We start from the raw sequence: 22,718 nt of genomic DNA, 5'->3' as shown, positions 1-22,718 counted from the left end.
AACCTTTTTACATATGATCTATGACGCAATATAAGCCCACATGGCCACTATGTGGACTTGAAAGAAGGACTCCATCCCTTTTGATGTGGTGTTTTGCAACTAAGGAATTCAATGAACGTTCACTCGATGCTCTGAATTACCAAATAAATCAGGGTGACACTTTATTGAACCAAGCTTCATTTAGCCATTGTAGCACGATTAGCTGCGAGCCGGCCTCTAAATTTGATTCCTCAGGTCTGAATGCTCAAGATTTCTGCTTTTGGGACACAGTGGTGGGCCAGTCATTGTAGCCCCCGTTAGCATCTTGAAAGGGACCATAGTAAATGTGGCCGCCACGATCATTGACAGCAAATGGCAAGTTGTTCTTGATTCGGGTGACCAAGTCCTAAGTGAAGCCACGTCAGCAGTAGAAATTAGCGTAAAAGACCTCGCTCATGGCTCTCACCGGATTATAAATGAAGGGGCGGCCAAATTGAACAAAATCAATTCTCCCTTCCCTGATCAAGTCACTCGCCTCGTTGACAGTGTATTCCGTCGTAACCATGAGAGATGTGCGACCGGAGGCTTGCTTGACCGGCGGACCGAACTGGTGCAAAGGCTCCCACCCATCTGGCAAAGAATTGCCAGATGGGCGAGGGTCCCTTTGACGCTCCACTTCCTTTTCGCTGCCACGGCGTGAGAGAGTGATGAAGGCGATATCTCGACGCAACAGCTCCTGTACAAGGTAATCGTACGTCTCAGAGAGCTCCCCGTAAGATGCAGTCGCGTTGTTCATATCATCGCCTGGACAGATCTTGACGCCGATTCGCCGCGGCGTCCCCCAGATCTCGACGACAGTGGCCAAGACTTCGAGTAGGAAGCGGCAGCGGTTTTCGATCGGGTGAAACGAATAGGCATCCTTGCGGGCGTTGCATTGGCTGCGGCAAGAACAAGATTAGTCTGTTGCCCGGGATGGCCAGCTCGAATTTCGGGACTCACGAGGTTAGAAATTGGCTCATGAGATAGCCCCTGATCGATTGAATTCGTAAGCGCTCGTTAATATAGGAGACCATGAGTGGATCGCGGAGTGAAAATTGCACTCACCCACTAGCCAACAGCTCAACACCATCGAATCCAGACAGTTTGGCAAGCCTGGCAGAGTTTCGATATTGCTCGACGATCTCTTTGGGTTTCTCAAACTCACTCACATCTCCACTGCTATTCAGCGCCCCTAGATGCCACGGCTGGTAGAAAATCTTGCCTCCTTCATGGTGAACCGCATCGGTCACCCTTTTCCAGGCTTCCGCATGCTCTTCTCGAAATAGTACTGGAGCATTCAACCAGGTAGAAGTGTTTGCAGAACAAATGTGCCCTCGGCTATAATCAAGCCGACGCCGTCTCTGGCTCTTGTTGCATGGTGCTCCACCACAGCAGGCCCAGGCTTGTTGTCATCGATGCAGCGATTGCGCGTCAAGAAGCTCATGACGATACTGTTGCGCAATGGCAGATCATCACCGAGGGTGGCCCCTTGAAGCAGAGTATCAGCCATGGCTAGAGTATGTTTAACGTCAAGTATGAAGTTTTCATTTTGGTACACTGGGGCTGTTCCTCCACATACAAGCCGTCTGAAGGAGGTGAAAGCGGGAATCTTAAGTACCCAAGGTCCGGACTTCCTAACATCCTGCATGCACCGCCTGAACATACGGTTTCATTGGAACCTGATTGATTTCTTGGATTATACTCTACATCCGAACTGTCTCCGCATGTTTAGTCGATGTGCGGTCTCAGGGAAGCGAGTTTGCATATCACAACATATTGCTGATGTTGTCGCCCGTCACACAGCACATCTTTGTCCCGATTTCCGAATAGATGCTCTGCAACCACCTTCTTGATCTTTCAAGGAAAGAAAGTTCTAAGCGCTTGGCAGATGACTGCGTCAAGAGCCGGGCTTGAATGCGTCGCTGGATTAGTCGATGTCGGACAAATGTTAGGCCCTCCCACCGAACTCCTTACAAATCACTTGTCCACGCATCGCACTGTAATGATGACACCTGCAACAGCGCGTCAGCCAATGTGACGGGGAGCCGCGAGAATCTGGGCCAATCGTGGTTTCATCACCAAATATTCTGCCAAATGTTCCCAACATGTAGACCCTTCGATCTGAGCGTGAAGGTGGCAACCCGGGGCCTTGTAGCGTGATGTGATCAGAAATAAAGCAAGCTACACTGTCAAGGCATCATGGGCCACATCATCTATTCGTGGTGTTGGCCTGTGTTAAGGATAGCTGGAACAGCAGAGGTTATACAAATTGATCCCTCCGAGCAACTCATCACGCAGTAGTTAACTGATCAGTAGACGGTAGCGCAGCCGAAGACCATCCCGGTAGGCTGTTTGTTGAACTACTGCCCATGGAGGAGTAGACATAATGCCGGAATAACGCTGCGTCAGTAACCTTGTCTCTCCTCTATTAGATCTTGCCCACCGTGACTTCCACAAACAAGATAGCTGCCTATCATCACGCCCTTCAAGGCCCCTAGGACATGAGCATCACTTTCTATATATCTCCTGAAAGCTAAGCTAGTCCTTCTAGCTAGTACGACTGCCTAGGGTGATCACCGGCCTCAGAGTCACGCCTGGGTTCTCCCAACGCGGTCACATTGTCAGAACATCAGATTAAAAAAGAACAAATGAGTACATGCCTCCGGCAGGAAGAACCTGCGGTCTTCGCATTACGAGTGCGACGCTGTGATATGTTTAGTCGGGAAGGAGAGTCTATTTACAGCGGTGGTGATACTGACCCTTGCCGCTTGGCCACAAAGGCAGCCGAAGGAATAACACTATGCTCCACTTATTAACTCTGTGAAGCAGACGTGCCACCCCCATTCCATAATTACAATGGTATTCTGTCTAATTAGCTCTAGGCCTGGCACCGTCAGAGCAGACGTCCTGTCGTTGATGCATAGACTAAACATCTTTCCCGCGCCACAGTCCAAGCATCCCCCCGCTGTTACCAGGCAGGACATTGATTGGGCTCAAATATCAACCCTCCTTGACATCCTGCGCAACCTCCCAGCAGTGGCCAGCAGGGTCCCGGAACGTGACGACCCGCATGCCCCAAGGCCTCGTCACGGGCCCCATAAGCCCCTCGACCACCACGCCCTCACCCCCTTCCCCCCCAAGCCCCCTCAGCCTGCGGTACACCACCTCCACGTCATCCACAAATACGCTGAGCAAGAACCGCCGGTCCGCGTCTCCCCGCTCGCCAACGTCCACGCCGGGGCCGAGCAGGCCCTCGCGGCGCGCGTCCGCCGACTCGCACAGGTTGACGATGAGCGCGCCGCCGTTGAAGCGCAGCGCCGCGGACGTGGCGTCCTCGAAAAGGCACGGCGCGCCAAAGACGCGCTCGTAGAAGCGCTTCGTGCGCGCGAGGTCCTCCACCAGGAGGGTTATGGCCGAGACCCGGTTGAGGTCCTGCGTGGCGGCTGCTGGTGTTTCTGAGGGTTGTGGTGGTGCCGCTCCTTCTGTTGACGCGTATGTGGCCATCTTGCCTGCTTGTCGTACTAAAAGCGGCGGTGATGGTGATGATGATGATGGCGCCAGGGCGAGTGCCCGCGGCCGGAATTGCGGAGACGCTGGGCTGTGCTCGACCGTCGTGTCCAGCCCCGTGGCAGTCCCCGTTCCGCTTCCTACACTCGCCGTCGCATACGTCCAGTTCTCGGAGTCGCTACTTCCCGGTCTGGAGCCAATTCCGGGCGGCGGCGGCAGCAGCGCAGCAGCAGTGAAGTCTCCGACGGGCGCGGTGACGAATTGGTCGAAACTCGAGTCGTAGCTGTCCAAGGCAGGGCGCACAGGCGTGCCGCGGGTGCGACGCACTGGTAAGCCCGCGGGCGCTGCGAAGAAGAGGTCGACGGGCGAGTAACCCTGCGCCGAAGGCCTGGCCGGATAGAATGCGTTGGATCTCCTGCCGCTGCTGCTGCCGCCACTAGAAGGGGGACTCCAGGGCGAGATGAGCGAGCCAAGGGATGCCTTCCGCCCACCAGCTGTTCTAGCAGGATCGATAGCAGCAGCAGCACCGGCCGCACGGGAATGCGTGCCGTAGGTGGGAGTGGGCGCGCTGCTGACCCTTCTCTGGACGTAGGGCTGGATGCACTGCTGCGTTGCGAGGTAGAGCTGGTGGTCGATGATGCGGTCGAAGTCGAAGGGCATGTAAGTGGACTTCACACGCACCACAGGGGTTGAACTCGCGCTTGCAGCGAGTCCAACTTGTGATCCAAAATGCCCGCCTTGATTCCCTCAGCGAACAAGGGAGGAATGGCGACAGAGGAGGTGTGAGTGAAATAGGAATTGCGAATGCGAATGTGAATGTGAATAATAGGGTTGTGATCATTGCCTGCGAATCTAGGTTTGGAAATTAATGCACGAGTGAGACACGACCAGGTTGCATCCTGGGAAGCTTCGCGATGGCGGCACGCGTTGAGGGGTGTCGCTGCTCTCTTGCCCCGCGATGGCCTTTAATTACTTGGCTCCCTCTCTACTTTTGGACTCGGAGTTGGCGCGCACTAGACCGTGTCCGGCGCGATTGGCATCGCCAGCTTCAGGCGGCACGCGATAGCTCGTCTCTAGGCAAAATGAGAGATGGCAGTAAGTTGTGCGTTGGGTTGTGTGTGACAAAGAGTGAATGAGGTGATTCCCGTCTTCTTTCATTCACGAAGCGTGCGTGCTTGCTCGAGGGCGGCAGTGCTGACCTCGGTTGTGAATTAAGACGCGTCGCAGGAACGTGTGTGACGTTGAAGGCCAATATCTGCATGAACTTATATGGTTGCTTGATTCGGCTGGTGCTCTTCTACTTATAGATGCATCCTCCTCCAAACACGGTAACGCTTCTAGTGTATCTATACAAATAATCTCTCCCAACCTCCGCGCAGACTGCGCAGTCAAACGCCAATAGAATGCCCTTTGGTATGCCCCAAAACCCGTCGTGATGCCTGTGAGCAAGGTGATGAATATGTAAACCTCTAAATCATGCTTTCCAAAATCATATGCTGCGTTTCTTGCGCGTGTATATATCGGGACTCGCGTCCTGCTGCTGTTCTGCCGCTCTTGAATCCGACTGCGCAAAAGGACTAGCCCATCCAGCCGGAGTCTTCGTCAAGTATGTGCACTGCATCGTTCTTCCCGCGCTGCTGGGTTTCCTCAAAGTTAGGGTCCAGCCACCCATTCGCAAGTGGGTATGATTCGGTGTCGTTAGAATGTGCAGTCCGGCGACCCGTCGTCTCAGCATCGCTGCCCTCGAAGCTCACCCTTCCTTCGACGAGTCAATCCCACAGGCCATCTCCGCCGTCTGTCGTGTCTTGCTCATCATCTGCAAGAGCCGCAGCGGACGGCGAGCCTTCTGCTACGACGTCGGAGGCATCAGCCTGTTCGACCGTTATCTCGATATCAACAGGGCGGTCCTCTTTGCGCGGCGTGTCCTCATCGTCTGGAAGCCATGCCTGTGTGTACGGGTCAGGGTCCGATGTGCTATCTTCCGCTGTTGAGTCGACATCCCCGTCGCTGGTGTGAAGGTCTGAGGTATAAAGGTCGCCGGTTGTGGGCGACGCGATATCTAGTCGAGGCGAGGGCCACGACGTTAAGTGAGGCGAAGATCGGGAGAATGTGATTGGAGACCTGAGAAGACGCGTAGGGGCCTGAGGAGGTGTGGCCAATAGGTCTAGTGCTGGAACAGACGTCTTCGGTGGTTCTAAGGGCTTCGAGAAATCGAACTCGCTTCCCTCGTTTTCTGTGCCACTGACATAGGCAGGAATCGGGCTGGTCATGGGCCCCAGGTTGGACAGAGAGACTCCAAGCCCTTTCAGCGACTTCTTGAATCTAGGCTTGTTGGCGCTTTCCCTCCGTCCAGACGAGGACAGTCCAGTACCGCTCCGCCTCCTGCTGAGTTCTAGGCGCTCCTCGGCGTCTGTGTCGTCATCCGTGATTGCATTTTCCATCTCAGCGAGGTGCCTTCGGTGCCTCACGAGCATGGAAGGAATGCTGCTCCCCGAGCCTCGGCGCTGGTGTCGGAGCCTGCCTTTTTCTGACATAGGAGAAGACTGTGAATTAGGGCCAGCAGTGACCGGCCCGGTCGAGACAGCGGTGTGCAGACCGTGAGCAAAAGACGTCTTAAGACCCAGTCTTTCCACCCCAGTCACAAGTCTGCGCAAGTTCACCTGGCTCTGGCTGAAGATACACCGTGCCCTAAGGACCTGTATGGATCGATCAATGGCCAATTCTACCGTACAGCGATCCCTTATCCGGCTGAGTTTCGGCCATGTGGCCCGCTCGCCCGCCAGAGTGGCTCGCTCCATGAAGTCGACCGACGGATTCTTCAGGATGCGTGGGAGATCTTGCACACTGAACTCAGGCAAGATCGTGATGTCGCCGGAGTATTTCTGGCTCAGGACGCTCCTGAGTTTGGTGACGGCTGTGGGGAAGATTCCCAACTCGGCCAGGAATTGAAGCCTGTGCAGGACCTCGTCTTTGGCTAATGTCGTGAGCGTGGTCGTCAGATTGGAGTTGTGGGACGTGCCAAACAGCTCGGGTCGGGAGTCGTCGTGTTCTGAATAAAGCCTGTCGTCTTTGGCCAGGAAGGGGACGACATGGGGGTTGACCTGCGACACGATAAAGTGGTTGACATTGAACATCTCCGCCAGTCTCGTCATCGGCAAGTCATTATCCACAGAGCCATCAACCCATCGCTGAGGGCTCGGGTTCCACGGCATATGCTCGCCAGTCTGCGGATCTTTGACAAGGAGCGTAGCACCGCTGAAGATGAAGGGCACCGAGCAAGAAGCGGCCACCGCTGACCAGATCATAACGTTGGGCGCAGTGATGTAATTCAAGAGTCGCGGGAGTTCGTAGATTGACTCGGTGGAAACCGAGATGTTGCAAATCTTTCTGGTCCGGTTGTAGGCTTCCTGGAACGTCATGTCGCCCAGCAGCCCTCTCATCACCCGCTTCAAATGCTTGATGTCCGACCATGAGCCCTCGGTGAGCAGCCTTTTGACGTGATCAAGAACAGTCTCCTCCCTGCCCTCTTCTTCAAACACAGCGAGGTCGCCGTAGGGGAACTGCCTGATGACTTCGGGCACCTCATCCGCCGTCCTGGTGCAGAAGACGGCGCAAACAATGGAGCCAGCGGAGGCTCCAGATATGATGCGGGGAAGGAGATCCGCCTCGAATATGGCCTTCAGAACGCCGGCGTGCATCATTCCAAAGGTGCCGCCCCCACTCAGGAGCAGGGCCGACCTGCCATAGCTTTGTCGAGTCTGGACCAGAGCTTCGAGGATATCATTGTGGTCCAAGTCGTCGGGTAATGCGCCGGGATATCCACTCTTCTCTACGAGATCCTCGATGGTTTTTACTGCAGATTGTACGTATTGCTCAATCAGGTCCTTTGTTCCCAAGTATGTATGCTTGTATAGGTCGATGTTGCCGAGGCCACCGAGCTCACGCGACAGAGCAGTCCTCACGAGATGGAGCATCCGCCGGATATCACAGGCGGTGCGAGCGTCGTCGAGTTCGCGGATTCTTTCGCGGACGACGTCGGGCCGGTAGATGCCGTCGACGCCATTCTCCTCGGATTTCCAGACGTGATTCCCTTCGAGTAGATCGAGTTCCTGGGCTGCCGAGGTCCATTGTGACGCTGAAGTCGCCTGTGTTGGTTGCATATGGGTTAGGGTCGCCAAGCTTCGTGGACGACATGGGGGGTCGGAGAGGACTCACATTCTTCATGCGCAAGGCCAGGATGTGTTTGCGGTCCTCGACTTTGCGGGCCTCGTCCGTCTCGAGGCTGGTCTTCGCATCCTGGGAAGGACAGAGATAGCCGTTGGCTCCTCTTATGAGCTTCGAGAGACGGTGGGTGGGCAATGCGCCGGGGGAGCAGGTCTGCTTCGGGGCGGGCTGCTGCTGTCCATCGCGTTGAGTGCTGGCAAATGATGGTAGAATGTGGAGGTATTGGTTCATCGCAACAGGTAGGATGAATGGGAGGGTTGTTTGTGTCGGCACATTTGGAAGTGGTTCAAGGGTGGTCGGTGAGGTCCTTTCAGGTCGTCATCAGGACAAGTGTATCCGCGAGGGTACCGTCTTTGTTGCTCCGCGGGTTGGTGCAGGTGTCAAGTAGGGAATTGCGGGTGTTCTGATGTGGTTGTCTATGTTCAGGAACAGAAGGACGGTCTGAATGGTGTGGTGTAGGTTGCCATGCAGGTAACTCCGTCGAGGTGCTCGGTTCAAGGATAAGTCGCAAAGAGAAGGACAAGGGAGAGACGGAGGGTGGGAGACGAGGCTAGGTACTTTAGGTTGTTGGAGGTTGGAAGTTGGACGTCTTTTTGGCACGGGCGACGGTCCAGGTCCAGCTACGCTACGGGGAACAAGACAATGCAGATCAAAAAAAGAGAGACCAGATCGGAATAGGATCGGTGGCCGGGAAAAGCGGTGGAGAGTCAGGTCAAGGATCAATCCATTGCACAAGGACTAGAGAAGGTAGTTATTATTAAGAAAGACCACGAGAAGGTCAAGAGAGTCTGGTCTAGTCAGTCTACAGTGTAAGACCCAAGAACGACGGCGGGAAGAGGCAGGCAATGCAAGAAGGCATGCTAGTATGCACATGGCTGCGTCGCCGGCGCGGGAATGACATCTTTGGAGACGCAAGTTCGGGGGACCTGGGTGCTCTGGAGGGCCCACTTGGGCGAGCTGGGGACTCACTGGGCCCACCGTTGCAGCTCGAAATGACAAGGCCAGACCGATGATTGGGCGCATTATGCCATTGATGCGCGGAAGCAGAAGGTCACCTGCGACCCCGGATCTGGGATACATACTGATCTACGCCTGCACACGACCACACGACTTAGTCTACCTGCGTCCCGTCACAGACTCACAGCAGCGTATTGCTGTTCCCGTCTAGTCTACCCCGTACTTTGGCAGGCGATCCACACCACCTTCTCCAGACTTTTGTCTGCCTGCCAATAGCCTGCCTGGGGAAATTAAGCGGTGCTACTTCACACTTCCGGCTACAACAGCACGCCAGCACGCCAGCACGCCTGATGGACGGGTCAGCTGGGAGCTGGACCTTGAGCTGGAGGAAGATCTTGCCCGATGTCGCCGCCTGCACCCGCAGCATGTTGTGTACTAGACTACGTATTAAATAGCCCAAGCCCAGTAGTGAACCCCGGGCTTCGGATGTACCTCCCGAAGGAGAGAGAGACACGCAGAGGCAAGATGGGATGTCGAGGATATCGGTGCTTCAGCTTGCATCAGCTGTGCCTTGTGACCGTCCACCTGCCCCCTTTTCCCGCCCCTCGGCACACCGCCAGCCAGCGTGCAACGGCAGCGGCAACCAGGAACGGCAACCAACTTCGAGCATATATGCGCCTATATTATCTAGTAGCAGAGCTGGCGACGACTGGGAGACACAGCCAGCCAACCAACAGCCACACTTGTCGGTCTGATGTGAGACAGACGACCAAGACCTGGACTTGAAGGAAGCTGATTCAGTCTCACCCAGGCTTCTTCACATGCAGCACACCTATACCAACAGAGACCAAGCCCTGGAGGATGGGGAGGGCGAGATAGAGCGCAATAGAGGGTGGTTGGACAACAAGCCAACCCACAAGGTTCATACATGATCATCCAGCACCACTGCCACCCCCGGGTCTCCGTCATCACCACACTCACCAGACTAGCCTCCCGAGTCAGTCATTCATACATGCACACTTACACACATTCAGTGCACAAGTCAACCGCCAGGGCCGGCTTCGGTTTCACGCTTGGGGGAGGCCCTCGGAGATGCAGGTTTGGTGAAAACCCCCCCTTCCGCGTGCCCCCAAAAAGAGAGAATGGGCAGATTTAGCCGCGGTGGCCGACGGGGCGGGCGATGGGATGGAGGTTTCTAGTCCATGAGCTAGAAGGGAAAAGGAACACGAGAGAGCGCACGGCCTCGGGTGCTTCTGATAAGCAAGAAAATGTTCTGAGCGACGGGTCTTATTGTGTGTGCACTTTGACCTAACTGTGTTTGAATGAAACATGCGGCCGCCAAGAGGCACAAGGCTGCATCTTTGCGCCTTGCTGCAAGTTTTCTCTTGCGGTGCGTGTAATTGTTCAACTGGGTGAGACACACACACCTGCGATGCATCCCACCACAACGCACAACCATTGTCTTCGCGTGAACCCAATCGCGGGACCGAGTGACCTCGAGAATAACGAGGCCCCCGGACACAACACGAGTCACAGGCCCCGCCGTCAGAGTGCCACGGCGACCCCACGGGGTAATGGGGGGCAACCTTCTGACTGGGTGGGTGGGTGGTGGGGAATAAGCACAGTAAGGTAAGCTGTCAAGCATGTGAAGATTGACATGGGCTGTCAAGTACGCAATGCTGTTTAAGACAAGCCTGGTTTTCGCCTGCGTTTTTATCAGTCTTGGCATTTTTGTTTTTCTCTGCTCGTGAAAGCACTTGATCATATGCTTCAGACTAATTGGAGGGCTCTTATCGCCCTCCTAAGCCGGGCTTACATGTGCAAGAAGGCTTCGACACAGCATCCACGACATGCTTGGTGGGCTTGGAAGTTCGGCATGACTACTGGAATTGGGACATCGAGTATCACATTATTCAGGAGCTTGTTGCGCCCTCATATAGAGACGCCGTAGTCAGCCCCGGCCCGCAAAGACAGGGAATAACATGCTCGGGTAATATTACAGCTGATTCTAAGGTATCGTAACTCTAATGCATCATTATCAATAGCCATTACCATTTCCATGACTTTAGCCTGGATAGCAACAAAAGAGAAGGATGTAAGGGAACAGTCACAGGCCGTCTTCAGCCTGCACCAGCAGCTCCCCCGAGAACGCCCTCACGGCGTCAGCAAGCCGCTGCATGGTCCCCTCCTCGACGTAGAAGTGCCCGGCCGTCGAGACCTCATGAGCCCTGAACCGTGACCCGGGCGCGGACTGCAGCTTCGACGCCCAGTCCCGAAACCTCTTGACAGCCACAAACACATCCGAGTCGCCGTAGATGGCGAGCGTGGGGTTGTCGACCAGCTTCTGCCTCTCCTGCTTCGACTCCGCCGGCGCCGCCGGCGTGCCCTGCTCCTCCTTGTCCTTACTCTTCGGCCGGGGGTGCTTCCCGAAGATGCCTGACACAGGGCTGCCCAGGCTCAATGTCATCAGGTTTGTGGCCCACCCTACCGGCGGGGAGACCAGTAAGTAAGCAACTAGCGGCGATGGCAGCCCGGCCACTGGTGGCAAGTGGTCCAGCTCTTTCCCCTTGTCTGCGTCCTCGCCGGTTGCATCGGCTGCCGCGTCCTTCTCCTTCGTTTGGTGCCCTTTCTTGCGGTGGCCATGGAGTTGATGCATCTTCGTCTTCTTCAGCAGCTCCGCCACGCCGGCCCGGACTTTCTCCTCCGCATCGATGGCAAAGCTCCTCCTTCCTCCGTGATCCTGGCTTCGCCTCTTGTCCTCGTCACCCCCTATCCGCAGGCCAGGAGTTGTCCTCCGGGGCGACATTGGGCTGGCTGGCTCCACAAGGGCCGCACGCGCACTAGCCAGAATGACGTTCTGCTGTTCGGCCAGATGCTGAGCCCGTAATCGAATGTCTGCTGCTGCCGAGGCAGTCTTGGGAGCCGTGAAGATCTCCAAAACAGATTCCAATGGTGGCAGGAGCTTCGTTATCATGGCCCCGTATGAGTAACCGCACTGGAGAAGAACAAAAGGTTTGGCAATAGGTTCTGGATCTGAGGCGTCCTGAATGCTGATTTGGGTGGTGACAGGAGAAGACGGCAGGCTAGTTATGCTCTTGGTAGCCTGTCCTTGTCGGAAAGGGTCAAGATATTGCACATAGTAGTAGACAAATCCCACAAAAGACATATAATCACTCCTCTCGGCCTTTGAGGTCCAACTGGTCCTACCACCCGAGTTGCCCGCACCGCGGAAGTTGAAAGTGCCCACGAGGAACCCCTGCCTCAGCAAAGTGGCAGCCACGGTCTCAACCACCGGGTCATCGTAGCAGCCCCCGAGCGGCGCGTAGGGATGAGCGATGATGGCGGCGTGCTTGCGCCATGGAGGGGCTCTAGGGTTCGCAGTCAGGGACTGAGGGTGGTAGATGCGGCATTCAAGGGTGGCGTCGTCGTGCACGCTGGGGATAGTGATGGAGAGTGCCGGATCAGGAAGCATGCTGTGGGTAGCCAATGCCGCTGCTAACTTCGTCGTCGGGTGGCGTAATGTATCCGGCGAGATACTCCAAGAGGTCGAGCGGAGCTCTCGGTCACATCTGCCCGAGCTCGATGTCGTCGTCGGTCGAGTTTGGGTCTCGCTTATTTCTCCGAAGACCGCTAAAGACCCGACAACAGTTGTAAATGAACGCGACAGTGACTGGCAGTCCAAAGAGAATCAATACCGTGATGATGAGGACGGTCTCAACTCCCTCGAAATCACCGTGGGTGCCAAACTAGGACACGAAGCCGGACCACGACATTGCTCACGAGGGTCGTCGGCTAGAAGGCTTTATGCGGTCTGCAGATGGCCCGGTGGCGGACAAGCAAGTCTGGGGGTATTCAAAGGTGATATAATATACGAATTGTTGTGAAGGTTACAGGTTAAGAATGTAGAGCTTTAGCTAGGGATTGTCTTCCTGGTGACAATTATTTGGAGTTGACGTCAGCTTGGGACGGGCAAGGGTTGCTCAGGGATTCCGCGTCAAAATAGTACACAGCAAAAATGGCGGGGTCGGATACGGCAGGTCCTTTCCAGTCCGCTGGGCAACGGGAGCCTCAGTCACTCTGTGAAGAAACAATGTACCGCTTTCCAAGATTCCTTGACTGGTATCCACAGGACCCATAGTCGACAACATCCTCACATCTCTTGGCCTCAGAGCCGCCTGGGCCAGCTGGGCCAGCTGGGCCAACAATTCAACAACCAAGAATAGGATCCAAAGCCCTGTTGGCGACTGGACCTGACGACCTGTACAAAAACAATCAATCTCAGCGCTGCTTAGAAACAAGCAGCACACAGGTCAACCAGGGACACTCCATCAACAGCCACCAACATGCACTCATGTCTTCGCCGGCTGCCACCACGTTCAGCTCGAATGTGCTCGAGACAGACAGTCGCCAACAGCCACGGGAATGTCATCTACTATGTACGCACTCCTCCGCGGCTAGTAACCCGGAGGATCGGCCTAGCTACAGCGCAATCGGCCTGCCGTTCGGCATAAAGGCGAGTGGAGTTGGGCAATCCATGCCCGGTGCAGATTTTTGTCACGAGGGCGCATACGCCCCCGGGGCCCGCGCGGTCTGATGACTCCTTTGCATGTACTGGGCGTTCCATGAACGGCATATTGCCTTTCCTTTTTTTTGTGTCAGCATTATTGGTCTGCCCTACTTCAAGATTCTTCGTCTTGACTTCGGGTTTTTGTCTACTTCCCCTCAGCCTGTCATTTCTTTGCCTGCTTTGCATTTGGTCATTCTCGGCTCAAATCTCCAGCTACACCAGAATGGCGTCAAACAATACGAGTGAGGACGCTCCTCGAGCTGAGGACGACAATGTGTCAGCCGCAGAGCCGAACCAGAGCGTCTGGCGCTCTATATGGGAGAACAACAAGGGTGCTCTTCTCATCCTCTCATCTGTTGTCTGTGGCGCGTCAATGGACGCCATTGCCCGCTTCTTGCAGCAAGGCGGTGCTGGCTTTCACACGCTTCAGGTTTGTCCGGCACCGGATTCCAAGAATTTCAGTGAATATTAACACGTCTATCAGGTAATCACAGCTCGTATGGGCATAACGTTCATTCTGAGCACCCTGTACATGTGGTGGACTTCGGTGCCATATTTCCCGCTGGGACATCCCGAAGTCAGGGGTTGGCTGGTGTTGAGGGCCCTGTTTGGATTCGTGGGCCTTTTCACCTTATACTGTGAGATTGAGTCCCCAATAGACACGAAAGTGATTGCACCTCTCATCTGGACGGACACTGACACCCTCACAGACTCGGTCCACTACCTGCCCCTCGCCGAGGCTACCGTGTTCCGCTTCCTCATCCCAATCGTCACGGCCTGGGCATGCTGGGTTGTGCTGGGCCAGCCCTTCACCCGCAAGGAGCTGATCGCGGGCCTGGTGGCCCTGGTGGGCGTAGTCTTCATCGCGCACCCAGAGTCGATCTTCGGCAAGGTTGACGACCACATCCACGCTGATGCCGCCTCCGGCGACCTGGACGAGGTCACACCCGCCCAGCGCATGCTCGCTATCCTGCTGTCCGTCTCTGGTGTTGTCGGCGCGTCGGGCGCTTATACCACTATCCGCATCATGGGCAATAGGGCCCACGCTCTCATAAGCGTCAACTACTTCGCGCTCATCTCCACTGTCGGTTCGGCGGTCGCACTGCTGGCCGCGCCGGGGGTGGGCTTCACTATGCCCAGGTCCGCACGCGAGTGGGCCCTACTGGTCCTCCTCGGCGTTCTGGGCTTCGTTCTGCAATTCCTGCTCACGTCCGGCCTGCAGTTGGACAAGAGCCCCAAGGCCACGTCCATGCTGTACACTCAGGTGATCTTCGCCCTGATCTTCGACTGGGCTATCTGGGGTGTCCTGCCCGGCGGATGGAGTCTCTTTGGTGGCGCCATCATCATTGCGAGTACCCTTTGGTCGGCTCTGCACAAGCCGCAGCCCCCAAAGACCAAGGTGGAGGCGAAGAAGGTTGTTGATGAGGAGACGGCGCTGCTGGGGCCCCAGACAGAAGGTGTAGAGGAGATTAGGAGAGTCCCCAGCCCTGGACGCTCTTAAATACTCAAGCACTAGGATCCTCCCGTAAAACACCCATTTTTGCATACTCGGAGTCGCAATTTTTAATTTCCATCGGGATTTGGAGCATTGGGTTTCAGCGATTGCAACTAGCATTGAATATGTACAGTGAACGCGGGGATATATCAGTGCCCCGACTCAATATAGTGCATACATTTGGCAAATATTTAAAAGAAAGTGATCCCGTATAGAACGAAAGGTCAACACAAGAGAGGCTCACGCCTGATTCTCAAGGTGAGACCATATATGACCCTCTACATTAGGCCGGACCTGACAAGACGACCGAGTCGATCGTGCAAGTCACCGTCGTGCCCGAGACGGAGGCCTTCGCGCCGGTGATCGTGTACTTCGTGGCTGAGTTGTAGTTGCTCGGGCTAGAAGTGCACCACGAGGAGCTCGAGCTGCCCGTGGCGACGATCTTCACGTTCTTGAAGGTGAGTGGCCCGAAGTTCCAAGCAACATCATATCTGCAAGCCCGCACGCGCATCAGTCTCATTCACACTTTATTACCCCGGACTCATCACGCCGAGAGAAGTCTTGCGCGGCGCCTAGTCAGACTATCAACGGACAAGGACTCACAGCTCAATGGCAAAAATAGCCTGGTTGAAGCTCTTGGAGCTCAGCGCGAATGTGTCCGTCTTGGTTGTGCCGGTGCTCCCGTGGACGGTGGTTGACTGCCAGTTGGTACTGTCGATTCTGACATTTTTGAACGTGTTCGTCTCGCCCGCGTAGGTGTTGAAGCCAGAGCCCCAGGCCAGGGACGGGTTGCTGCAGCACCAGCCCGAGCCGAAATACCAAGTACCTGAACGGCCATCGAGGACATTCTGGTACACTCCAGAGTTGTCGGTGGGCTGCAGACCAGGCCAGAGGTAGTAGGTGGCCGCGGCGGGGAGGGTGGGCACGACCATAGACCCGGAGAATTCAGTGAACTGGGCGCCACTGGCCGGGTAGTATGTCAGGAAGTACCATGTCACGGCGGAGGCCGGACTGGCGAGTAAGGAGAGGAGGGTGAGCGTAGCGAGGGTCTTGATCGAGGACAACATCTTGTTGATATGCAAGAGCAGATGATCAATAGGGGTAAGAATAATATAGAACCCAAGCCCAAGGGAAAATGGCTTGACCACTGATGTCAAAAATACCAAAGAAAAAAACATGAGACGACGGGAGGCTTGATATAACTTTATATCAATTTGAGTACCTGGTGGATTCCGTTGTTATTCGAGCGGCAACGTCCCCTGGCCCATCATCTATCCTCGACAAACGACGGGATTCTCGGAGCCGGCTGTGAGGAGCAAGGTCCACAAGACCCATGCCGGTAGATGGTGGTCTATGGTGGTATTGAGACGGGACCTCGACTGTTTTCGGAAGGTTCCCTTGGATAATGCAACGAGGTCGAATTGATTGGGGTGCTTGCTAGAGTGAGTTGGCTTGATGGGGGCAGACTGATGATAGGCAATCTGGTGTGGATAATTTAGAGTCCGATATGGGTGTGCTGATCGTTGCTAGCTCAGGGCAGTCTATATTTGCAAGACTTATGCGCAAGGAATATCAGTGGCCCGCCATGACCCGCCTACCCGTCACCGTGGTATTGCGTAGATATGCCAAAGGTCTCGGCGAAGCTTGATTAATCCCTATGCCTTTGAAGCAATTGGGGCGATACTGTTCTTGTCGAAAGCATTGGGGAAATGGGTCTTGAGCTCAAGATTCAAATTGTATATCGAGAGTCGAGACCTGTACCTTAAGAACCATGAGCACCCCTGAATGCCCCTGCTCTGGAGACGTTATCTGATACAGCCTACAAATTCCTTAATTTGCTAGAATATCATCGTAAATCACCACCATCTCGAAGCGTTCCCGATGTTATGAGCGTTGTGGACGTTCTGCCTGGATTCCCGTCGACACTGGGTTGAGTATGGCATGACTCCGCGATGGAACGACGATCTTCTTCGGCCGACTACACACTACACCTACCACCACTCAAGCGGTGCCACTCACCTCAAAATGGTCGACGCAAGAGCTTGTCGTCTCTGACGGGGACCTTGGATTGCTCGCTGTTTTTTCAAAGACGAGATATCTCTTGAGGCAGATCGAAGCGGACTGATGTGGCAAGAACTGCACATATCGACTCTCGAAGCTTACCAAGTCTTGCTGAGGAGTTACAAAGGTCTCGAATACAAAGGCGGCATAGCTTTGAAGGAGCGTATGGAGGCGAACGTGCATGCATATAGACTAACAAACCAGCTGTTCAATGACCGACCATCAATGCCGGGGACAAGATGTTAAGGCCAAGGATGAGATGGTGACAGGCATGATGGCTGATGCAAGATTTGGGCAGAATTGGAATCGAGCAAGCCTCGCCCGCCCGTGAGTCGGTGGCCTCTGGATGAGGTCAAGGTGAAAGAGTAACCAGGAGATGCGAGATACTCATTTCGAGATGGAAAGTACAAGGTGAGATTGTAGAGTTGCCTAAGGCCTAAACCGGTCCAAGCTTCGAGGCTGTAGGGGAGTGCACATGGGCGGACCCTCCAGGGTTACCGCACCCATGACAGGGGTCTAGTGCAGAGGGTATTGCATAAGCAGAACTTTTTCAACGCCTCTTTTCTCACCCTCGACCACTGTTGATGATTGAAGCTCACTCCCTTCCTACCTCATAGAACGTCACTTCACTTCCTAAGATGGCTTCGATAAAAGATCACTTCCTTGACCTGGAACGGCACCGTCGCCAGCTTGAAGAAAATGTCGAGAAGCTTCGCAAGGCGATCACTCACTGGCGCATGTGCGACGCCGACTACGAGGAACTCAAGGAAGAGGTCGAAGCCATATCAGGGCCCGTACACCGCGCAGATGTGGATAGGATATGTGATGGATTTGAAGGTCAAGTCATCACCGCCAAGGAGGTCAAGGAGATCTTTGGCGAGGCAACAGTGAAGCCCAAAGCGCAAATTGTCAACATCCTTTCACGGCGGATTGACTATGTCTCCAAAAATGTAGAGACCTTGGAGAAGCAGCTTCAGGCCGCGGAGGAGAAGTATGAAAAGGCCAATATTGTCGCCAACCCGGACGTCATGGATGAAGATTCAGGCCTGCCCATCACGGATATCATCGAGGAGCTTGACGATGATAACAACGTCACCTCGTCGCGACTGCAAAGACCGGGCGACTCAACCTCAGCTATCCGTGAGGCGTTGGAGAAGGCTGGCGTCAAGGATCTGCCTGAGACGAACGAGCAGCTGCAGGCTGATGTCGTGGAACTCTCAGGCGATGAAGATAACTCGACCAAGGACGAGTACAATGGGCGCGTTGAAGCACGGAGTCCGGGCGAAGCAGAATCTAGTACAGCATCAAGTGCCATGGAAGTCGACTCGGTAGAGCCTCCTGTGAAAAAAGGCGTTTCCTTTGCGGAAGACACAAAACCGGGCCACGAGCTCAAAGGCGGGGACCCTAGATTTCGGACGCGGGAGCTTATGGATCAAATCATGAAAGAAGCCAAGGATCAGGAGGCACCGCTCTCGAACCCAGTAATACCGGACGATGAGCCAGACGAGGACGCTGATCTCCGGCGGGAGATGCTCCGGTACGGCATGACTGACATTGCGCCCATTGTTGCCGAGCTTGAAATCGACGAGGGCACGGGATCCGAGTTCGAAGAGGAGGAGTTCAGTTCTGATGAGGACGACGGCTTCGAAGATGGCGAGGACGAGGATGAGGACGAGCATGGGCGGACCAAGTCCCGCGTGGTCGACGACAAGTATAGGAAGCGCATGCAGGAACTTGAGGCGCGATTAGGCATAAAGTCGAGCCGCCAAATCGAGGAGGAAGCAGCGACCAAGGCCGCTAGCAGCATCCCAGAGGAGGGCATCGCACGTATCGCTATCCAATCACCAGCTTCAAGCCAGCCAGCAGTTACAAGCCAACCTGCCAAGTCGGCCATGAAGGGCGGCGATGAGGCTGCGCAAGAGGCGAAGCCCGCGAAGAAGGGAGTTAAATTCGCAAGCGCGCTGGACATCGCCCCGGAAACAAAAGCCGAACCAGTTTCGACCTCCGATGAACCCGACGAGCCATTCGTCGATCCCATGAAAAGCACCATCGTGGAACGGAGTCCAGCCGCCCAGCCAGCCGCACCAACAGCGAGCGCACCCAAGAAGACTTCACGATTTAAGAAGGCACGGGCAACCGACTCAAGCCCGAGCTCAGCCGAGACACAGCTCCCTGTTCGCACCAAGGGACCGGCCGAGGCTCCGGCACGCTTCCTCGACCAGGACGTGCGGACCGCCCCGGCAGGACCGGATGGCAAGACGCTCGCCGGGACGGTCGTCGAGCGGGATATGCCCTCGGGCGCCGTGGAGCCGGACGAATTCGACGCGACTTTGCTACACCAGGAGGCTGCCGTGGAGTACCACCGGATGCGCAACCGGATGATACAGAAGCAGGGCGGCTTCGTGACTCAGAAGGAGGAGGCCATCGAGTACCCCGAGGACGAGGAGGAAACGGGCGGGAAACGTGTGAGCCGGTTCAAGGCTGCTAGATTGGGGAAGCAGTAAGACCATACACAGGCAGGTAGGGGTTGTAATGACAACTAGCATGCTGATTGTGACTTTCTGCGACCCTATCATGACCCAGACTCTACCCCTGCTCTTGACCATCACCGTGTCAAGAGAATATGACGACGCCACAAGTTCAAAACAAGCATCGCTACTGCGGCTCTTGGTAGCCTGCAATTAAAATCTCACGGAATCCAGGTCGTCTCACGACAGCCAGTTGAGCTTGCAGCTTCCCATCTGCTTGCTCGGTATGGGTAACATTCCAATATTGAATCCCGAGGGGCTTATCTGACCCCTGACCCGTGAAGCCTTCGCCGGCTTTGCCTTGTGGTCTAGGCGTTTCGTTTCACCACCTTACATGCTGAAGACGGAGGGATGGTATATATATATATACCCATGGCTGCAAGCACCGCAAGCATTGGTGATCAGGCCTAGTCACTTTATTGTTGTTTAAGTATGTCCAGTCGTGCCTCGTAAAAAGTGGTATCATACAACTCCAATTTCCCATGCGCTACTCTCTACACATCCACAGCACGCCCTAGTTGATCTTGGCATTGCTGAAGTCCATCTCCGGGTGCTGCGCCTGAAACTTCTTGAGGATGTCGGCCTTCTTCTGCTCGTCGCTCGTGGGCAGGCCAGCCTCCTTCTGGCGCTGGTCGTACATCATCTTCTCGACCATGGTGCGCGTCTCGCCGTCCAGGTCCGACAGCTTGGAGGACTCGGGCGTGATCTTGGTGACGTCGATCTTGGGGGCGCCCGTGACGACGTGCGGCCACCACTCCATCTTGTTTACCTTGTCCAAGTGGATCTCGACCGTCTTGGTGCCGTCCGACGCCGTTGTGAGCGTCCAGGTGCTTTCGTCGACGTGAATTGACTGGTGCAGATCGCCCTGTGCCACAAAAGCTTTCGTGTCAGTGTTACTGTTGTGAAACTGCTTCCTCATGTGCTTGTTTGTATTTGGGTCTGGGGCAGTTGTGTGGAGCATACACTTATGATGGGTTCCTGTCCCTTGACGCCGGCTTTGAGGCTCTGCTTCTTGATCTCCACGACCAGATCCTTGCTCTTATAGTTGCCCGGAATTCCGCCGAAGGTGATATCTACGTCGCCAATGGTCTGCTGCCACTTGTAGGGGAGGGCATCTTGCTCGGCTTGCTCCTTGGCGCGGGTGGCTGCTTCTTCGGCGGCGGTGGGTTCTACGGAGCTGTCAGTTTAGCTGTGGTGAGGGGGCTCAGAAGTAATCTAGGCAGAGGCTATAAACCCTCATATCGTCTAGAGCGCGCACCTTTGTCTGTCATCTTGTGGAATGTACAGTCAGATATTTGGAGTTGAAACTTTCCAGAAACGTGGAAGCCGGTCGAAGCTGGAGAAGGCTGGTAGTGGTGGGAACACCCGCCCTGGATCTGGAATGGCGGGGCAACTTTTCGGGGGAGCTCCAGCGCTGCATGCAACCAACGCCTGCAGGCACCCACCTGGGCACATCCGAACATTTAGAAGCTTACCCCTGCTCAGTACCAAGGTAGCTAAAGTAGCTAAAGTGCGGGTTGGATCTACACGTCCTTGGATCATGTCTGATGCGCCCTTTCGTCACCTCATCGCTTTTCACACCTGCCAAACACACCACCCTACGACAACTCCTCCGCCCGACTCCCATTATTTCCAAGGCCAGCCTCCTCTCCAACTCGATGAATCGCTCTTGTCGACGTCCCTGATCATCTTTGACGCCTGCCATGTCGCGCAAACCAGGGGCACCCGTCCCACGCGCCGGGCCCGTGGCAGCCCCAACCCAAGCCATCGCCCTGACCAACACCGACGGCGAGGAGCAGTGCCCCATCTGTAAGACCCTCCGATACATGAACAAGTCGATGCGCTTCCTTATCAACCAGGAGTGCTACCACCCGCTCTGCAACAACTGCGTCGACCGGCTGTTCGAGAACGGGCCCAACCAGTGCCCCTACGTAGGGTGCCACAGGACGCTACGCAAGAAGGGCTTCCGCGAGCCCGTCTTCTCCGACCTTTCCGTCGAGCGCGAGGTCGACATCCGGCGGCGCGTGGCGGCCGTCTTCAACCGCTCCGAGGACGAGTTCGAGGACCTGTCATCGTACAACGAGTACCTGGAGATGGTGGAGGGTCTGACCATGGACCTCGTGTACGGCGGCCCCGCCGAGCAGGCGTCCGCCAACGAGAAGCTAATGCAGTGGGAGGACGAGCACAAGGCTGAGATCGAGCGCAACAAGCGCATGGGCGAGCGGCAGAAGGAGTCGACCCGCAGGCAGATCGCCGCCGAGAAGGAGGCCGCCCGGCAGCGCCGCGCCGAGGCCGCCCAGGCAGAGGAGGCCGAGCGCCTGGCCAAGATCAAGCAGCGCGAGGAGGACCTCGACACCCTGGCGCGCGCCCCGCAGGGCCAGGCCACCAAGGTCATGCTCAAGCGGCGCGGCCAGCACCGCAAGGAGGAGCTTGCGGCCTCCGAGGCCGCCGCCCTGCGCCGCGCCGCGGCGGCGGCTGCCGGTGGCCTGTCCATCCGGGGTCTGAAGAAGAAGGGCGACGCGGCGAGGGACGCGGACACGGGCCCTTACGACCCCTTTGGCAAGCTGGATCTGAGCAGCACTCGGTACACGCTCCAAAAGGACTACAAGAACCCCTTCCTCGACAACGCGAAACATGACCAGAAGATCACGGCGGGCGGGTACAGCCTGCCAGAGTACTACGCGCGGGCCATGTTCGAGGCCTTTGCCGGCCTGTCGGTGTTTATCAACGACGAGAAGGAGACGGGCAAACTGGGCATGGACTTTGGGGATGTCGCCACAGGAGGCGCCGGCTTGGCCGCCCAAGCAGACGCGGTCGGCGACGAGGCCGCGAGGACGGCCGTCAAAAAGGAAAAATCCGAGATCAAGCTGGAAATGGACCGTGAGGTCAAGCAGGAAGCCAAAGGGGAGGATGTGGTCAAGGTCGAGCCCCCAATCAAGATGGAGGTGGACGACTATTAGAGCTTCTTACGTCCTGTGGGAGCTTGCTGGGACCATGTGGTCTGCTTGGAGAGTTGATTCGATCATGATGGACGGGGAATTCAAACTGTTTGCATAGCGACGGCGTTTCTTAAGGCTTGGGATGTTCGTGGTCAGGGCCAGGTGCGAGGGGTTTTGAAGCACATCATGTGGCTGTTGAAAGTTGGCGGAAAAGTCCAAGAAATGGGCCATAGAGCGAGAGCACCAGTATCCGAGACAGAGTCCTACGGACGTTATGTCCATTAAGCTTTATTGCGTGCAATCTTGAACGTACCCGTGCCGGTTGTGAGAACGCACCAGTCCCAAGTTCAATATTTACAGTAGCAGGCCCTTTGATCTAACCAGCCCCTGACACGCGCCTTGTAGCTTCACCCACCACCGAT

At 55.7% G+C, this 22,718-nt stretch overlaps 9 protein-coding genes across 9 annotated transcripts; 3 read left to right on the top strand and 6 right to left on the bottom strand.

The window, feature by feature from the left end:
* Positions 1 to 244: 244 nt before the first annotated feature.
* Positions 245 to 1,528, bottom strand: J7T55_003275 (FMN-linked oxidoreductase; the record flags this gene model as incomplete). The annotated part of the gene is made up of 5 exons (XM_053138435.1): positions 245 to 385; positions 479 to 917; positions 979 to 1,008; positions 1,084 to 1,243; positions 1,321 to 1,528. The coding sequence occupies 5 exons, from the start codon at positions 1,526 to 1,528 to the stop codon at positions 245 to 247; spliced, it is 978 nt and encodes a 325-aa protein (XP_052999140.1).
* A 1,490-nt stretch (positions 1,529 to 3,018) lies between these two features.
* J7T55_003274 (uncharacterized protein) lies at positions 3,019 to 4,185 on the bottom strand (the record flags this gene model as incomplete). The annotated part of the gene is made up of 1 exon (XM_053138434.1): positions 3,019 to 4,185. The coding sequence occupies one exon, from the start codon at positions 4,183 to 4,185 to the stop codon at positions 3,019 to 3,021; it is 1,167 nt and encodes a 388-aa protein (XP_052999139.1).
* Positions 4,186 to 5,294: 1,109 nt separating this feature from the next.
* On the bottom strand, positions 5,295 to 7,980 carry J7T55_003273 (patatin-like phospholipase; the record flags this gene model as incomplete). Its single annotated transcript, XM_053138433.1, has 2 exons — positions 5,295 to 7,670; positions 7,741 to 7,980. The coding sequence occupies 2 exons, from the start codon at positions 7,978 to 7,980 to the stop codon at positions 5,295 to 5,297; spliced, it is 2,616 nt and encodes an 871-aa protein (XP_052999138.1).
* Positions 7,981 to 10,813: 2,833 nt separating this feature from the next.
* J7T55_003272 (uncharacterized protein) lies at positions 10,814 to 12,178 on the bottom strand (the record flags this gene model as incomplete). Its single annotated transcript, XM_053138431.1, has 1 exon — positions 10,814 to 12,178. One exon carries the CDS (start codon positions 12,176 to 12,178, stop codon positions 10,814 to 10,816), a length of 1,365 nt encoding a protein of 454 aa, XP_052999137.1.
* A 1,318-nt stretch (positions 12,179 to 13,496) lies between these two features.
* Positions 13,497 to 14,774, top strand: J7T55_003271 (uncharacterized protein; the record flags this gene model as incomplete). Its single annotated transcript, XM_053138430.1, has 3 exons — positions 13,497 to 13,703; positions 13,758 to 13,911; positions 13,984 to 14,774. The coding sequence occupies 3 exons, from the start codon at positions 13,497 to 13,499 to the stop codon at positions 14,772 to 14,774; spliced, it is 1,152 nt and encodes a 383-aa protein (XP_052999136.1).
* A 277-nt stretch (positions 14,775 to 15,051) lies between these two features.
* On the bottom strand, positions 15,052 to 15,835 carry J7T55_003270 (uncharacterized protein; the record flags this gene model as incomplete). Its single annotated transcript, XM_053138429.1, has 2 exons — positions 15,052 to 15,259; positions 15,372 to 15,835. 2 exons carry the CDS (start codon positions 15,833 to 15,835, stop codon positions 15,052 to 15,054), a joined length of 672 nt encoding a protein of 223 aa, XP_052999135.1.
* A 1,632-nt stretch (positions 15,836 to 17,467) lies between these two features.
* Positions 17,468 to 19,333, top strand: J7T55_003269 (udp-galactose transporter like protein; the record flags this gene model as incomplete). Its single annotated transcript, XM_053138428.1, has 1 exon — positions 17,468 to 19,333. One exon carries the CDS (start codon positions 17,468 to 17,470, stop codon positions 19,331 to 19,333), a length of 1,866 nt encoding a protein of 621 aa, XP_052999134.1.
* A 538-nt stretch (positions 19,334 to 19,871) lies between these two features.
* J7T55_003268 (CS domain-containing protein) lies at positions 19,872 to 20,628 on the bottom strand (the record flags this gene model as incomplete). Its single annotated transcript, XM_053138427.1, has 3 exons — positions 19,872 to 20,222; positions 20,321 to 20,526; positions 20,616 to 20,628. The coding sequence occupies 3 exons, from the start codon at positions 20,626 to 20,628 to the stop codon at positions 19,872 to 19,874; spliced, it is 570 nt and encodes a 189-aa protein (XP_052999133.1).
* A 432-nt stretch (positions 20,629 to 21,060) lies between these two features.
* On the top strand, positions 21,061 to 22,317 carry J7T55_003267 (cdk-activating kinase assembly factor mat1; the record flags this gene model as incomplete). The annotated part of the gene is made up of 1 exon (XM_053138426.1): positions 21,061 to 22,317. The coding sequence occupies one exon, from the start codon at positions 21,061 to 21,063 to the stop codon at positions 22,315 to 22,317; it is 1,257 nt and encodes a 418-aa protein (XP_052999132.1).
* Between the last annotated feature and the right edge of the window lie 401 nt (positions 22,318 to 22,718).

Source organism: Diaporthe amygdali, assembly GCF_026229845.1.
Source record: "Diaporthe amygdali strain CAA958 chromosome Unknown NODE_3_length_2959817_cov_65_330692, whole genome shotgun sequence".
Taxonomy (NCBI): Eukaryota; Fungi; Ascomycota; class Sordariomycetes; order Diaporthales; family Diaporthaceae; genus Diaporthe; species Diaporthe amygdali.
Note: the sequence above shows the minus strand (reverse complement) of the source record. Positions and strands in the feature narration are given on the sequence as shown.